The sequence below is a fragment of the Scyliorhinus canicula genome, chromosome 13 (genome assembly GCF_902713615.1).
Source record: "Scyliorhinus canicula chromosome 13, sScyCan1.1, whole genome shotgun sequence".
NCBI classification, from domain to species: domain Eukaryota; kingdom Metazoa; phylum Chordata; class Chondrichthyes; order Carcharhiniformes; family Scyliorhinidae; genus Scyliorhinus; species Scyliorhinus canicula.
In genome coordinates this window covers 89,304,156-89,322,010 of record NC_052158.1, presented here as the reverse complement: position 1 = coordinate 89,322,010, position 17,855 = coordinate 89,304,156, and the positions used below count along the sequence as shown (strand labels likewise).

At 47.4% G+C, this 17,855-nt stretch overlaps 1 protein-coding gene across 1 annotated transcript in view; it reads right to left on the bottom strand.

Moving 5' to 3' along the window:
- sgpp2 (sphingosine-1-phosphate phosphatase 2) overlaps positions 1 to 17,855 on the bottom strand; it is a 66,702-nt gene that overhangs the window by 38,446 nt on the left and 10,401 nt on the right. The window contains exon 2 of the mRNA XM_038816980.1: positions 13,103 to 13,258. Within this exon, the coding sequence (XP_038672908.1) occupies positions 13,103 to 13,258 (156 nt within the window). The remainder of the gene's footprint in view (positions 1 to 13,102; positions 13,259 to 17,855) is intronic.

The window sequence follows — 17,855 nt, the reverse complement described above, 5'->3', positions numbered from 1 at the left end:
ACAATTAAGAGTGACAGAAGTTGGGAAGTGGGTTTTTACAGAGACCAGCGGACCAAGTGTGTAAATTAGCCCGATTCTATGCTGTATATTTTGTGTAATTCTATCTAATTTTCTCCCTTCTTTCAGGCCTACCCAAGTGATTCAACCATCCCTGACCAAACAATAGAATTGCTCTTAGAACACCGCTAATATTGTTTCACAGTACACCACTGGGTGCTGCTCCCGAGTTCATTGGTCTTCTCCAGTTTCACATTCTACATCACATTAATGTCTTATCTTCACTCACAGGAATCGCTTCCAATTCTCACCGGCAGAGTGCTGCCCCTTTTGTATGTCCTGAATCGCGGAACGGATAGCGTCCACAATGGAATCGCACGTTCACTCCCGGTGGGAACACATAGGCCGGGATTCTTCAAAATCCTGGACGCCGGCGTAAACACCGCAGTGTTTCACGCCGGCTTCAACGGGCCTCTTGGCTTAGCAGTTCAGTGGCCCACAGGGGGCCAGCATGGCGCCGGAGTGCTCCACGCAGCTCCGGCGCCAAAACGTGGCCCTGCACTGCTGGCGCATGTCTGCGCATGCACGTGGTGGCAGTTTCCACCCTGGCGCAAGCGTATGGTGGCCATATCCACGCTGGCGCCACGCAACATGGCGTAGCGACACAGCGGGCCCCTGCGGAAGAAGGCCCCTCAGATCGCGGGCCTGGCCGTCGTGGCCCCCCCTCCCCCGGAGTCTGATCATCCTGCCCTCCCCACCAGGATGGCATCGCGGCCGCAGGTCCAAGCTCCCGCCGGGTGGTACCATATGTGAACCACGCCGGCGGAACTCGGCCGGACAACCGCAGAGAATCGCCGCGGGGGCCTATTTCAATGGCCCCCGACCGGCGCCATGCGTGACTGCTGTTGATTCTCTGGTTGCCGGAGAATCGCGTCCAGGCTTCGGAGCGGCGTGACGGGAATTTTCGGCGTCAACGCCGATTCTCCGACTCGCCACGGGCTCAGAGAATCCCGGCCATAGTCTCCTAACTGTAGAATCCAGCCCATGATGACTTTATGGACATTGTAAGCCTGTTCCACGGATCTGTAGGAAGTGTGCCCAAATTTGAATGGTCTGAACATATAATATGCATAGAAGCTAGAATTAATTATTCCCATGGTGATTATTACTGCACCATGCTAAAATATCACATTTATTATGGATAGTTCTGTTAGCTTTTGGGGCTAAAGTGATCAAGGGTTATGGGGGGGAAGGCAGGTTCAGGGTATTGAATTTGATGATCAGCCATGATCCTAATAAATGACGGTGCAGGCTTGAAGGGCCGAATGGCCTCCTCCTGTTTCGATTTTTCTATGTTCCTATATCTATTTGCCAAGAAATTGTATGCACGTGTCAGCGTTTCTGTGCAATTGGAGCAAATGGGAATGACACGTAGAGTTAATATGATTGTTTGGAATTACTTTTGGATCTAGTATCCGTTTTTATCAGGTCCGGCTATACATTGAATTGCATCTAACAGTACAAGTTTTGGAAGATAGTATACCAAGATAATAAAAGCAGAGCAGTACTGATGAAACCATCACTAATACTACAATGCATCTCGAACATCTTTCCGGCATGATTTTACCTGGTTCTGAGAACAGATGTGGAAAGCAAATCATATAAATGTTCGCAGGTGTGGTACTGTGTCTGAACTTAAAAATGATTCCTTATGGTAACTTCATGTGCTCAGCATATTTCAAATGCCGAAGCACAAGGCATACTCTGGTTTGACAGACACGAAAACCAGGAAATTGAAATTGACTAGGTGCGTTTACAAAGTGCAATCAAATACGGAAAAGCGACTGAGTATTTTTCCCCCACTTTTTTGTTTATTCCTGTAGTCCAATCGGAACATTTAAATCATCATAGATAAATGTGTTCACTGTGGGTCGCGTAAATTAGAGTAACCAGATGTATCCAACAGCAAGTTCCTGAGTATCAGCCCACCTGCAATTCTATGGCACAGAAGCTAATTAATAATATTTTATGTCAATTTGAAGGAAGAAATATAATCTTTTCATTCCAGAAGCACCAATACTGGCTTCAGTAAAAATGCTTCAGTAGGTTTTCTTTCTAATGCAGACGCATATTCCTCTACCGAAGCTATCAGTTTACTTGCTGAGATCAAGAGCTGATGTCATCACATCTGTCCAAATTTTTTTTTAATGTAAGTTAAAAGATTCTATTAACCTCAAGGCAGTATACTAATACACTGCAGAGTGCTACAAGGTAATGTGGGCAGGCTTATCAAGTCACACTCATTTAGAGCCAGATTTATTTGGTTTGGTTTAGAAAGGTCGCTTCTTTTGATGAATCTTACTTTTAAACACAAACACACCTCCAGATGTTTAAATGGGGTTAAGACTTGCCGTACTTAGTTTTAATCTTTTATATCCCATTTTCCAGATATTGACAGCTCTATACTTAGACCTGAGATCCCCTAGGGATTGAATACTTGGCATTGCCGGTGTTATCATTAGGCAGTCGGTAGCAGGCATTAAGTGAAAGAGACAAAGATAATTCTCCATTGGAAAAAAGGAATTTTAAAAATAGCAGGAGAATCACACAGCGCTGATCATGCACGCTTCCTACCAATTGGCTCAAGTCACAACAGCTATGAGGTACCGTGAAAAATGGCCTTAAGCCAGAGAAGATTTTCAACCAACTGTCACAGTTGAATGGTACAGATGGGCAAGGGCTGATTCGGGAGATGGGCGACTGTTGAAAAGGATGGGGAAGATAAGAGGAGTGAAAGGGAAATAGAAACTTCAAAAATTAACCGCTTCATTACTCATTAGTAACTGTCCACCCATTCAAAATGGCCAAAGCATCTGCCTAGTCATTTCAGATTACATTTTCTGAAGGAATGTCCAGGTTGTTTTAAATTGACATTGGCATATATGGGACACTAAATTTTTTAAAAAACTGTTATTAAACTAATTTATTTTTCATGAGTTGATCCGTTTGAAGTCGGAGGTGACCTGGGTGCATACTGAGCTCAATTACAAATGACCAAACTAAAAAAAACCCGAAGTGAGAAACAGAAAACCAAATCATAGTATTTCAGCCATTTGATCCGAGCTGAAAAGCGACAGATTTCTCTTCCCAGGGGGCAAAGTGAAAGGCAGCAGAAAGAAGGGTTGTCCTATGCCTAGTTGGATGTCGGACTTCACCGAGTGGTTGCAGCTGAACTGCAGCGGATGTGGCAGGATGGGGCAATGCCGATGAGCATGACATATCATGACAGCAGATCAACCGGGGGGGAGTAGCTTCAAGCAGCAGTGGAAACTACTGGGGAGGTATTTTGACTGCTGAACAAAAACCTAGACCCCACTCCACCAGTCAAGGCCACCGCTCGCCTGATTGTTTTGTGGCTGTATCCTTCTACGGCAGAATCTGGCCACCTTTGCTACATTAGTCAATCAGCTGCTCATCAAGAGTGTCAGTGGTGCTCCATCTAGAAAGATTTCACAATGCGAACCCTTCCAAATGGAAGCTGACAAAAACAAAATGAGAACAAGCTCTTTAGTCTGGCAGGGTTTTCACCGGTGCAAGCAAGGGGACTAGATTTAATGCAGCCCATCACAACAGGAACCATTGAGTGTGGGGCTATCAGGCACAGTGTGACCGATCTCCAGGTCAGGAATCAGGTGGCCACTGAAAGCCACATTTCTTGCCCTTGCGTCCGACCCCTCTTGACGCCCCTTCTGCTGCACCAACCACCTCGTGACCCCCATCCTGCCTTCACTCACCTGTAGCTTAATATCCCTCGGTGATCCTGGGTCTTAGGTGGGTGCAATGCATCAGCAGCAAGCGCTCCCACTGGTGTTGGTGGCATGAGGAGCTGATGCCTCTGATTGGTTGGTAACTCTTGGTGGGCTAGACTTGCACCATTAGGGATGTCAATTGTGAGGAAAGCCTGAGAGCAGCCAATTTAGTGCCTGAAGGACACTTTCTTCCATTGGGCCTCTCCCAGGAACTGACAGGGTTCTCCTGCAGTTTTATAACATCATACGTTCATAAGATACAGGAGAAGTATTAGGTCTCTGGGCCCATCGAGTCTGCTCCACCATTCGATCATGGTTGATCTCATTTTGGCCTTAACACCACCGTCCTACCCAAATGGCGAGACTCCATCGGCCCATGTTTGACACTGAAACCCCCTTTTGAGGGGGTTTCCTTCACTTTTATGTGCAGGATAGCCTTTCGTTCCATGAATTTGAAGTTAGTCAACCACTTCATGACTCAGGATAACGTATCCAGATGGTTGATTAGGAGGGCTATCTTCTGTAGTTGGGACTGATGCCACAGTCTGTAAAAAGCACTCAGCCAAGGCACAGAAACTGTCACCACTGTCTCCACATGAGAACAATACTTCTTCATTATAGCTTTGCTGAAGCCGGGTTGCCTGGAACCTTTACAGCTGAATTCCTCAATTGAATTTTGCCATTCTCTGGTGGAAGAATGGTTCCGCCGTTTCTTTTATGTCCAATTTTATTTACTCCACCACGTGTTCCTGACTCTTCAGTTGTCAAAGGGCTGAAGCTCTGGAGTTCCCTCCCAGAACCTCTCTATGGATCTCTATTCTTTCGAAGGTGCTCCTTAGAACCTACCTCCTTAACCACGCCTTTAGTTATCTGCCGAAATCTCTCCTTATTTGCTTTGAAGTCAAATTCTGTTTGGTAACGCACTTTGGATCATTTTGTTATGTTACAGATGATATATAAATGGAACTTATTGTTAAAACTGGTTGTTGTGAGGGCAGTACCGTTGTGCAGTCATTAGCACTGCTGCCTCGCGACACCTAGGATCCAGGTTCAATCGTGGCCCCGGGTCACTGTGTGGAGTCTGCACATTCTCTCCATGTCTGCGTGGGTCTCATCTCCACAACTCAAAAGATGTGCAGGTTCAGTGGATTGGCCACAATAAACTGCACCTTAATTGGAATTTATAAAAAACTGGTTGTTGTTATACTGGTTTCAAAGCAGTTATTTCCAGCTTCCTTTGACACCTTATCCTATCTCTCATGACTCCTAACTCTCATCATTGGGCACTGTCATCATATATTATACCCTCTTCCATCTTCATATCTCGGCTCTACTTTCCTCTTTCTTCATTTCGATAGCCTCTCTTCTGACCCAAATCACCTTCTCCCCCTCCCGCTCCCCGTTTCACCATTCTCATGAAGCTTTCTTATATTGACTTTTTGATCACCCTTCACCCTTGCAGTCCAATATTGATGTGATCCAGTTATTTTTCACCTTATAATCATTCTTGTCTTGAACGATGCATTTACACATGCAGCACAGAGACCCTTGTGCACAGAGATCAACGAGTAACATGTTAAAAATTTGACATCTATTGGCTCTGTCCTGTCTACAAAATGTTACTCTCGGTGTATATCCAAAATTGCCAACATAAATATGGAACACTGTTCTTAGACACCCTCTTGGATTGGGCAGTGCACTCCCAGCTCTCCAGTTTATACTGCACAGAAACCATTTGATCAGACCATCTCTACTTCACTGCTTTCCAAAGGCTGTATATTTTTGCTATTTAGTTACAGAACATAGAACAGTACAGCACAGAACAGGCCCTTCGGCCCTCGATGTTGTGCCGAGCATTCTCCGAAACCAAGATCAAGCTATCCCACTCCCTGTCATTCTGGTGTGCTCCATGTGCCTATCCAATAACCGCTTGAAAGTTCCTAAAGTGTCCGACTCCACTATCACAGCAGGCAGTCCATTCCACACCCTAACCACTCTCTGAGTAAAGAACCTACCTCGGACATCCCTCCTATATCTCCCACCCTGAATTTTACAGTTATGCCCCCTTGTAACAGCTACATTCACCCAAGGAAATAATCTCTGAATGTCCACTCTATCTATCCCCCTCATCATCTTATAAACCTCTATTAAGTCGCCTCTCATCCTCCTCTGCTCCAAAGAGAAAAGCCCTAGCTCCCTCAACCTTTCCTCATAAGACCTATCCTGCAAACCAGGCAGCATCCTGGTAAATCTCCTTTGCACATTTTCCAATGCTTCCACATCCTTCCTATAATGAAGTGACCAGAACTGCACACAATACTCCAAATGTGGTCTCACCAGGGTCATGTATAGTTGCAGCATAACCCCGCGGCTCTTAAACTCAAGCCCCCTGTTAATAAACGCTAACACACTATAAGCCTTCTTCACGGCTCTATTCACTTGAGTGGCATCCTTCAGAGATCTGTGGAAATGAACCCCAAGATCTCTCTGTTCCTCCACATTCCTCAGAACTCTGCCATTGACCCTGTAATCCGCATTCAATTTTTTTCTACCAAAATGAATCACCTCGCACTTATCAGAGTTAAACTCCATCTGCCATTTTTCGGCCCAGCTCTGCATCCTATCAATGTCTCTTTGCAGCCTACAACAGCCCTCCACCTCATCCACTACTCCACCAATCTTGGTGTCATCAGCAAATTTACTGACCCACCCTCCAGCCCCCTCCTCCAAGTCTTGATAAAAATCACAAATAGCAGAGGGCCCAGCACTGATCCCTGTGGTACACCGCTGGTAACTGGTCTCCAGTCTGAAAATTTTCCATCCACCACCACCCTCGATCTTCTATGTGATAGCCAGTTACTTATCCAATTGGCCAAATTTCCCTCTATCCCACACCTCCTTACTTTCTTCATGAGCCGACCATAGTGAACCTTATCAAACGCCTCACTAAAATCCATTTATACGACATCAACAGCTCTACCTTCATCTACACACTTAGTTACCTCCTCAAAGAATTCAATCAAATTTGTGAGGCAAGACTTACCCTTCACAAATCCATATTAACTATCCTGGATTAAGCTGCATCTTTCCAAATGGTCATAAATCCTATCCTTCAGGACCTTTTCCATTAACTTACCGACCACCAAAGTAAGACTAACTGGCCTATAATTACCAGGGTCATTCCTATTCCCTTTCTTGAACAGAGGAACAACATTCACCACTCTCCAGTCCTCTGGCACTATCCCCGTGGACAGTGAGGACCCAAAGATCAAAGCCAAAGGCTCTGCAATCTCATCCCTTGCCTCCCAAAGAATCCTTGGATATATCCCATCTGGCCCAGGGGACAGTGAGGACTCTCAGGTTTTTCAAAATTGCGAATACATCCTTCCTCAGAACATCTACCTCCTCCAGCCTACCCGCCTGTATCACACTCTCATCCTCAAAAACATGGTCCATCTCCTTGGTGAACGTTGAAGAAAAGTATTCATTCAACACCTCTCCTATTTCTTCTGACTCCATGCACAAGTTCCCACTACTGTCCTTGACCGGCCCTACCCTCACCCTGGTCATTCTTTTATTTCTCACATATGAGTAAAAAGCCTTGGGGTTCCTTGATCCGATCCACCAAGGACTTCTCATGCCCCCTCCTAGCTCTCCTAAGCCCTTTTATTTTAGCTCATTCCTTGCTACCTTGTAACCCTCAAGCGACCCAACTCAACCTTGTTTTCTCATCCTTACATACGCTTCCTTTTTCCTCTTGACAAGACATTCAACCTCTTTTGTGAACCATGGTTCCCTCACACGGCCATTTTCACCCTGCCTGACAGGGATATACCTATCAAGGACACGCAGTATTGGTTCCTTGAACAAGCTCCACTTTTCATTTGTGCCTTTTCCTGACAGTTTCTGTTCCCATCTTATGCTCTCTAATTCTTGCCTAATCGTATCATAATTACCCCTCCCCCAATTATAAACCTTGCCCTGCCATATGGCCCTATGCCTCTCCATTGCAATAGTGAAAGACACTGAATTGTGGTCACTATCTCCAAAATGCTCTCCCACAAACAAATCTAACACATGGCCCGGTTCATCACCTAGTACCAAATCCAATGTGGCCCCCCCCCCCTCTTGTCGGCCTATCCATATATTGTGTCAGGAAACCCTCCTGCACACACTGTACAAAAACTGCCCCATCCGAACTGTTTGACCTATAGAGGTTCCATTCAATATTTGGAAAGTTAAAGTCACCCATGACAACTACCCTGAGACCTCCACACCTATCCATAATCTGTTTTGCAATTTCTTCCTCCACATCTCTATTATTATTTGGGGGCCTATAGAAAACTCCTAACAATGTGACCGCTCCTTTCCTATTTCTAACTTCGGGCCATATTACCTCAGTAGGCAGATCCACTTCGATTAAGGAACAATATATTGAATCAAAGGTTTTGCAATAATAAAGAGAGAATGATTGACTTTAACATAGTTACTGAAATTTATTCTTTTGTGCTGGTCTTAATATCCCGCTACCCTTAATCTTGCTTTTTTTTTAAAGCCAGCAAGAGTAATTGGACAACCCCTGTTAAACTTGTGCTGGCTGCTATTTTATCTGATTGCTGTGTGCAGCCAGCCACATCCACAGTGTTCACTGTCTGCACTCATCAGCGTGGCCCTTGATATCCCAAAGGCCCAGTACTACTTAAAGACAGCCTACCTCTTGTATGGTAAGGTGAAATATATCTGGACTATATGGTGGGAGTCCTTGTTGACTTGACAGCCAAAGAATGAAGAACAGCTGAATATGGAACAGATGGAAGCTGAATATGCACCGAGATATTTTGGTAATGCATGGAAACCTAGGTTGAAGAGGTGAAATTGAGAAGTAGATGTTCTGTATCTGCAGGGGGCAAGAGGTTCTCCAGACATGTCCTCAGGAAACAACAGCAATGAATACTGGTGATGGTCAATCTCAAATGTGTTGTTCCATGCGCTGCAGGAAGTTTAATGATCCTACATGAGTCGCCAAGATGAATAACTTCACCTTCAAACTGCACCATTCGCCTCATTCACTGCTCAGATCATTATACCTCATATTCACATACCAACAACCTCTATTAATCAGCATTGTTCAAAGTTTTGTATCCATTACTCATACTGGCAGCTACTCGGCCAAGACAGTCACATCATTTAAACATATTGCACAACACTCAATAACACAATTCCCTGTTCCTTGTAGTAGAAAATGGTGCACAGTAGGAGGAAGCAGGAATGAACTGGAGGAGATGGTGATGGTCATCATGGGAAGGGGCATTGTTGAAGTCATGGCCACTACTGGCACTGAGCAATTGATGATGAGCAAATTCACATAGCCAATCGTCCTCCTCTCATCCCACTTCCCTTTAATCCCTCTAGAGGGATGCATATGATGTACTTGTTTCTTACTATTTCTTCTCTCCCCCACAAAAACTAAGCCTTAACCATTGTTCATATCAGATATCCAATCCAAGATCTACAACCTGTTCAGTCAGTTGAGAAAGAGTAAGAAGGCAGTGAAATTGAAAACTCAGTCATTCAACCTTCCAGCTGCTCAGATGCTGACACTACAGATAATTTAGGGGCTAGGAGAGCCCTCTCCTAGCAAGGTCTTCTTCTGGCAAGGCATTGGGTACAAGTGAACAGGAATCAGAGTGGTGGGGAAAGGATTGCACATGAGCGAGCTTGCTGCAAGACCCCCTGCCTCCCGCCAAGCCTGGCAGCAGAGTTTCACACTGGCATCCTAATTGGCCTTTTCTGCATGTTGCAAACCTCTTTACCAAGATGATACTGCGTGCCCTTCCCACCAGATGTATGCCCACTATTTCCAGGCATTAGGAGATGGATTAATGTTGAAAGTTGTTGGACATAGTTTGGTAGGTCTTATTAAGGTATTCATATTTTTAATTGGCTCAACAGTAAGAATTTATTAACCGCTAGAAGCTATACGTAGGTACAGTAAAGGTCCAAGCTAGGCATTGTCTCCAGGCTTGCTTCTGCACACAAATCACTGTGTGGGCAGCACTGTACCCAGTCCTACTTCAACCCTGCATGTGCCAGACCCTTATACTACACACACTAACCAACCCCACAAAATCTTTATCCAACATATCCAATATGTTAGCCCAGTTTTGAGAAGATTCAGGGCAACATAGGCATTTCTGCTCAAGAGAGAAAAAGATTGTTTATAGATGACGCTCAAAGATTTGTTTGCCGTCGTATCTTAATGGTTTCGGAATCATGTTTATGAGGGAAAGTGGGATTCCTCTGGGTCCATAAAATGGTGTGTCTGTTGTTCGTAGACAAAAATCTCAGCCATTTGTTCAACTACTAACATTTTCAAAAACAGCTGCCCGAATCAACTGGGTCCTGACTTCCGGATGGTAATGCTTTGTTCTCGGGCCTTGGAAGCGTCAACTCCCAGCCTTTGCTGCGATTTTAAAGCTGCCTACTCAGCTGTGATTACATTTTTAAAAAAATAATTTTTTATTCACATTTTCTCCCAAATTTACACCCAACCGTAAACAATAATCAGTAACAAATTTAATGTCAATGCCCATATCAATTTTTAATATTTAAAAAAATTTTTTTTATTACTTTATCTGAGTTACAAAGCCAGGGCTCAGAGTGTGGGCAGAGGCGAACCCCTAATCCAGCTCCTTGCCTGCTCCAAAAAACCAATTCAAATTGAATCCAATTCATGGTCCCCACAAAGGAGACATACCAGCTGGGGCGAAATTCTCCAACCCCACGCAGGGTCGGAGAATCGGCCGGCGGCGGCGTTATTCCCGCTCCCGCCATGTTAAGAATTATCCCACCCGCCATAAAACGGCGTTGTTCAAATCCCGCCGCCCACCTCGGAGAACGGCTGGCGCCGGCAGGATGTCATTTTATTTTTAGGGTGAATTATTCTCCGGCCCGGATGGGCCGAAGTCCCGCTGCGCTGTGCTGCGCTGTGAATTATAAAGGTAGAACCCAGACACTTTGCCAAAAGTTTTTCCCTCTCTCTCCGCGAGTTTTTCCTGTTGTTGTGAAACTGACCTGAAATCGCAGAGGCTGAAGCTGAAATATACAAATCCAGACACATCTCCCACCCCGGGATCCCAGCATTTCCCTCTGCATTCTAACCAGGCAATATTCCTGGGTTTAGGCAGATTGCAATATACTCACCAAAGCCCTGCTCTCAGCCAGAGGACGGACGGGACTCCCTCTCTCTGTCTCTCTCTCTCTGTCTGTCCCCACAATCTCCCTCTCTCTCTCTCTCTCTCTCTCAAACAAAGACAAGGCAGCTGGGAGGAAGGGGAGCCTTGAGGAAGATTTGCTGATGTCCCCATCCAATGGATGCCCGGGGCCAACGCACCGACGCCCCCCCCTCTGCACGCCGCTGCCCCCTACCCCAACCCCCTACCCCTACCCCCTACCTCTACCCCTACCCCCCACCCCTACTCCTACCCCCCCACCCCTACCCCCCCCCACCCCTACCCCTAACCACCCCCCCAACGGCGCAACCCCCCCCAACACCGCAACCCCCCCCCAACGCCGGTACCCCCCCAAACGACGGTACCCCCCTCAAACGCTGGTACCCCCCCTCCTCAAATGCCGGTACCCCCCCTCAAACGCCGGTACCCCCCCTCAAACGCCGGTACCCCCCCCCTCAAACGCCGGTACCCCACCCCCTCAAACGGCAATACCCTCCCCTCCCTCAAACGCCGGTACCCCCCCTCCTCAAACACCGGTACCCCCCCAAACGGCGGTAGCCCTCCCCCCTCAAACGCTGGTACCCCCCCTCAAACGCCGGTACCCACCCCTCCACAAACGCCGGTACCCCCCCTCAAACACCGGTACCCCCCCCCTCCCTCTCAAACGCCGGTACCCCCCCCTCAAACGCCGGTACCCCCCCTCCCTCTCAAACGCCGGTACCCCCCCCCCTCCCTCTCAAACGCAGGTACACCCCAACGCCGGGCGACGTTGATGATGTCGCCCGACATCAACCGACGCGCCACTTCCGCAGCGGGTGAAACTGACGCGTACAGCGTCACTCCGCTGCTGGCCCTTTCGGGACGGGAGATTTAGGGCTTATAAGCAGGCCCCGACGCCTGAGTCACCAGCGCCGCTTTTGCACGCCGGTAATGGGCGTCATGTAAGTCTTCGGTGAATTTCGCCCCCGATCTGAGCCAAAAGGCTCAATCTACGCTCAATCTTAGCCAAAAGGCTGAGAAGCGATAATGCCTATATCAATAACAACGATCCCATCCTCCCACCAGACGTTGGCCCGCATGTTAACATGCCAGGGCACAGGGTGGAGAGGTTGATCTCCATCCCAACAGGATCAGCCTTCGGGCGATCAACGAGGCGAAGGCTACAACCTCTGCCTCCGTGCGTTTCCAACCCCCGACTGGTCCAACACCCCGAATATGGCCTCCCGAGGGCCCGGGTCCAGCTGTGATTAATTTTTAATTTTTTTGACCAGCATGACAAAGCACTCTATTTGAAACAGAAAAAGGTTAATATGCACCCGAGTTAATTCATTTAAAAATTAGGTGGGTGACGCAATGAGGCAGTTCAATCTCATGAGGGGCCTAATGAGATCATTGGGTGGGATCCAGATTTGCATGTTGAAATGAGCAGTTAGCTTCACTTAAATATGTCTACAGTGAAGTATACCAAGGCCCGGGATGAAACGCCCGCAGCCTGGGAGACCCCGCGTGGTGCCATTTAGCATTGGTTTCCACAAACATGGACAAGGCGTAACGGCTAGGGTGCCCAAGTGGCATTGCCAGGCTGGCAGGGACACTGGCTGGAAGTTCCATGGTGCCCGGTGCCAGGTTGCCCGTGCTGGGGATCAAGCCCAGGGAGATGTCCTGCCCTTATGAGGTGGGGTGAGAGGGGCTTGAGGACCCACTAATTGGTAAGTTGGGGTGTTGGGGGTGCGTCTGCAGGCCACAGTGGGAGGGAGGGGAGTCGAGAGATCGGCCTCTTCCTGTACTGACAAACTGAGCTTGTGAGGTAAGTGCGGCCTTGGCTGGGCATTCCTCATGGAGGACCCCCCCCCCAAATCTCATTTGATAGCGGAGTCGTTCCCGGCACTGCGGGCTCCGGGAAACACCCACTGTTCGCGCCCAGAACGGATTCTTTTCTTTTCATTAAATTGCGACCATAATATACAACCAACATTCCAACACTTACGTTGTGCGATGAGTTCTTGCTTTCCAATGTTTTATCTCTGGTGGTTAAAGTAAAATATTATCAAAAGATGTACTTACTGCCCACACACCAACCAGCCTCCTAGTAACAAATGGGTCAAAATTCCAGTAGGTAAATGGAAGGAATGTGATGTAAAAGATCTCCCGACCCAGTGCAGCAGCGAATCGGAACAAGTAGTAGAGAAAATAGTTCTTCACCGCATAACCTGGCCTTTCCTGTAGAAATGTAAAATTACATGAGCCCTTAATCTTCATTTCCTTTTTGAAACAGTTGAATTTTTCCATATCACAAATTCAGTAAATGCCTGTTATCTCTTTCTGATTATGCAAACAAATAAAAGTGTCTCGCCCAATCAATTCAGCTTTCCCTTTCAAGTAATCCAACCGTAAAATAACAAAGTTAGCACACAAAGAGCAAATGCAAAGTAAATGTGATATAAATTTGCAATTTCATTGTTTGAGATGCTTGTGTTGGCATGATCGGTCTGTTTCCTTTTGTCTCCACGTTTAATACAGCTTTCTCTCAACTCCTTCGCCTCCGTCGCATTTGTTCTGATAATGCCACTTTCCAAAATGGTGCTTCGAAAATGTGTTCCTTCTTCCTCAACTGTGATTTTTCCACCTACAATTGTGGACAGGGCCCTCAACAGTGTGCGGTCCATCTCCCGAGCAACTACCCTCGCCCCCTCCACTCCCTCCCAGAAAAAGGATAGAGTTCCCCTCGTTCTCACATTTCATCCCATCAGCCTCCGTATGCAAAGCATAATCCTCCGCCATTTTCGCCAACTCCAGCGTGATGCCACCACCAAACACATCTTCCCTTCACTCCCTCTGTCAGCATTCTGCAGAGACTGTTCCCTCCGAGACAATCTAGTCCACTCCTCCACCATACCCAGTACCTCTCCCATCACCCATGGCACCTTCCCATGCAATCACAGAAGGTGTAACACCTGCCCCTTTACCTCTTCCATGCTTAACATTCCAGGCCCAAAACACTCATTCCAGGTTAAGCAGCGTTTCACTTGCATCTCTTCCAATTTGGTCTATTGCATTCGCTGCTCCCAATGTGGTCTCCTCTATATCGGAGAGACCAAACGCAGACTGGGTGATGACTTTGCTGAGCATCTTCGGTCTGTGCACATTCAGGACCCTGACCTTCCTGTTGCTTTCCATTTTAACAAAAGATCCTGCTCCCATGCCCACATGTCTGTTCCTAGCCTGCTGCAATGTTCCAGTGAAGCTCAACGCAAACTGGAGGAACAACATCTCATCTTGCGGTTAGGCATGCTACAGCCTTCCGGTCTCAACATAGAATTCAACAACTTCAGATGATCAGCTCTACCCCACCTAGACCCATTTGTTTTCATCCCATTTCATTTTAACTCTTTTACCATTTCTTTCTTTCTTAATATATATTTATTCCCCTCCCAATCTTATCCACCTTTCCTTAACCTTTTATTTGCTCACTCATGCAACTTGTCAAAATCACACTGAAGCATTTCTGCATCCTCCTCACAGCTTACCCTCCCACCCAGTTTTGTATCATCTGAAATGTTTTTAAAAAATATTTTAATTCCAAACCAAAATATACAAAATACACACAATATTTCAAAAACATAACGCAATCCAAACAGTTTGACATATTTTTTCCCTTTTACTCCCCTTAACACTCCCTGCTGAAACAGCCCTCTCCCCCCAACCCGCTGGCGACAAAAAAGTTCTCAAAAAGGAACAGGAACATCCTCCATCTTCCGAAGAACCCCTCCTCCGACCCTCTAAGAGCGAACTTAATTTTTTCCAATTTAAGGAACTCCGGCACATCCCCCAACCATGTCGATACCCTCGGTGGTTCCATCAACCTCCTCCCAATAAGAATTCGCTGTCGGGCAATCAGAGTGGCGGGGGCCACAACATCAGCCCCCCTCCCCTCCAGTAGCACCGGCAGCTCCGACACTACGAGGGTCGCCACCAACTTGCTCACCGACATCTTCACCCCCACGATCTCTGACTGTGCTTCAAAAATCAGGATCCAAATACCCACTAATCTCAGACATGACCAAAACCTACGGAAATGATTGCCGGCCCCCTTCCACATCTCTCGCACTTAGTCACTACCTCTGGGAAGAACCCACTCATACGATCTTGCATCTTGAGCCCATGCACAACTTTAAACTGTACCAGGCTCATCCTAGCACAGGATGATGTTGCATTCACTTAGTGTATAATTTCACTCCAGACCTCCCATCCCAATTCCATTCCCAGTTTTTTCTCCCATTTCCGCTTTGACACCTCAGTTGGCGCCTTCTCTGTGCACACCAAACCCCCGTAAATGTCTGCAATCCTCTCATCTCCCAGCTCATCCTTTGATAATACCCTTTCCATCAAGGTATGTTCCAGCAGTTGAGGGAACAAGGGTCGCTCCTTCCGTGGGCCCTGCACCTGTATATTTCTAAACTCACTCCCCTCGACAACAGGTATCTCTCCTGCAACTCTCCCAAGCCTGCATTCCATAAACAGATCCCTCACCCACTCCACCTCTTCCCTCTGCCAATGCCTGTACATCGCATTCATCTCCGCCGGAGCTAATCTGTAATTCCTACATACTGGGGCCAATACTGACATACCACCCATGTTAAAGTGCCACCTCAACTGTTTCCAAAACTTAAGGGACGATGCCCCCATGAGAATAGGAGGGAGCCATTACCTGCGCCCTCAGGCACCCCCCACCCCCCCCACACATAAAGCCTCCTCCTCCTGCACCTACTCCGCCCCCTCGTCCCCCACCACTGCTGCACCTTATCCACAATAACCGCCCAGTGGTAGTATAGTAGATTTGGTAGCACCAGCCCCTCCACCTGCCGTCTCCTCTGTAAAAAACACTCCGAATCCGTGGCGCCTTGCCAGCCCGCACAAATGCCAAAATTAACCTGTCCACTTTTTGGAAAAACGCCTTTGGCAGGAATATCGTGAGGGACTGGAAAACAAACAAAAACCTCAAAACAATGTTCATCTTGCACTCTCCCTGCCAGTAATAGCAGGAGGGCGTCCTGCCTCTTCACACCCCCTTTTACCCTCGGTTCCCCCCCCCCATCAAGCTGGCCAGGTTCCACTTATGCATCGTGGCCCAGTCAAGGACCACCTGAATAAGATAAAGTTGCCATAGTACCAGTACCAGATGACCATAGGCTGCTTTCCCTGTTGTGGGAGAGAGCTGGCGGGTGGTGATTTAACCTGAGGATAACCACACCTCAGGTTGAGAAGGCGGGGCCTACATGATAACCTCAACCGGTTAGGGAATTGTACCCATGCTGCTGGCCTTGCTCTGCTTCACAAACCAGCTGTCAAGCCAACTGAGCTACTGACTACCCATTTGTCTGAATCTATTGCTGGTCAGCCTAAATGGTAGGGAACTCAAATCTGCACTCCTCCCCTGGCGTTCACCAGAAATTTCTGTTTTTTTGCCACATTCAATTTATATCCCGAAAACGCATCAAACATCTCCTACATGCATTATCCTACCCATACACTCCACTGGGTTTGAAATGTAGAGCAGCAAGCCATCCACATACAACAAAACCCTTTGCTCCCTACCTCCCCTTACAACACCCGATCACTCTCTCGATGCTCTAAGCACAATAACCAAAGGTTCAAGAGGCAGCGCAAGCAGCAGTGGGGACAGCGGAACCCCTACTTTGTGCCCTTACACAACCAAAAATCTCCAGAGCTGATCAAGTTTGTGCTTCCACTAGCCATGGGGGCACCATACTGGAACCACACCCAGGAGATAAACGTAGGCCAAAACCCCCCCCAGGACCTCGAACAAATACCTCCACTCTACCCTATCAAACGCCTTCTCTGTGTCCAAGGACACAATAACCTCTGGCACCTTACCTTTCGATGGAGTCATAACCACATTCAACAATCGCCTAATATTGTTCGACAGCTGCTGCCCTTTCATAAAACCCGTCTGATCCTCCAAGACCACCTCCAGCACACACTCCTCCAGCCATCGAGCCATCACCTTAGCTAGTACTTCACATCTGCATCTAAGGGAGATGGTCTGTATGACCCACACTTCAACAGGTCCTTATCCTTCTTGAGAATGAAAGAAAGCAATGCCTCAGCCAACATGGTCAGCAGCTCCCCCCTTGCCAACGAATCATTAAACATCAACAAATGATGCGGGGCCAACACCGCCACAAACTGTTTATAAAAATCATCGGGACGCCATCCGGCCCTGCATCAACTCATCGACTCCATTACCTCATGTAGCCCCAGTGGAGCCTCCAATCCCTGTCCTTTCTCCCTCTCTTCCTCCAGGATAACCAGCCAATCCAAAAAATGCCCCATCTCCGCCTCCTCCCTTTAGAGCCCTCAGAAAAGTCTTGAATGCCTCATTAATTTTCTCCAGCCTTGTCACCAACTCTTCCCCTTCATCTCTCACCTGCACTATCTCTCATGTGGCCACTTGTCATCTCAACTCACCCACCAACAGGTGGCTGGCCTTCTCCCCCTACTCATACAGAATGCCCCTTCAGATTGCTGAATCTGCACCACCATCTTCCCTGTCATCAGCAAATCAAATTGCCCTTGCAACATCTTCCATTCCACCAAAAGCTCCCTGATTGGGACCCCTCGAACACCGCCAGTCCCCACCAATCTCTGTCTGTCTGCCCTGTCCGCCTTATATCTATTGACCTTGTATGATATCACCCCTCCCCACACCACTGTTTTCATGTGGAGGGAGAGGCCTCCCCGTTTTGGTTGAACTCTACATACACCTATATCAACAAAGTCATCTTTCCACAAAACA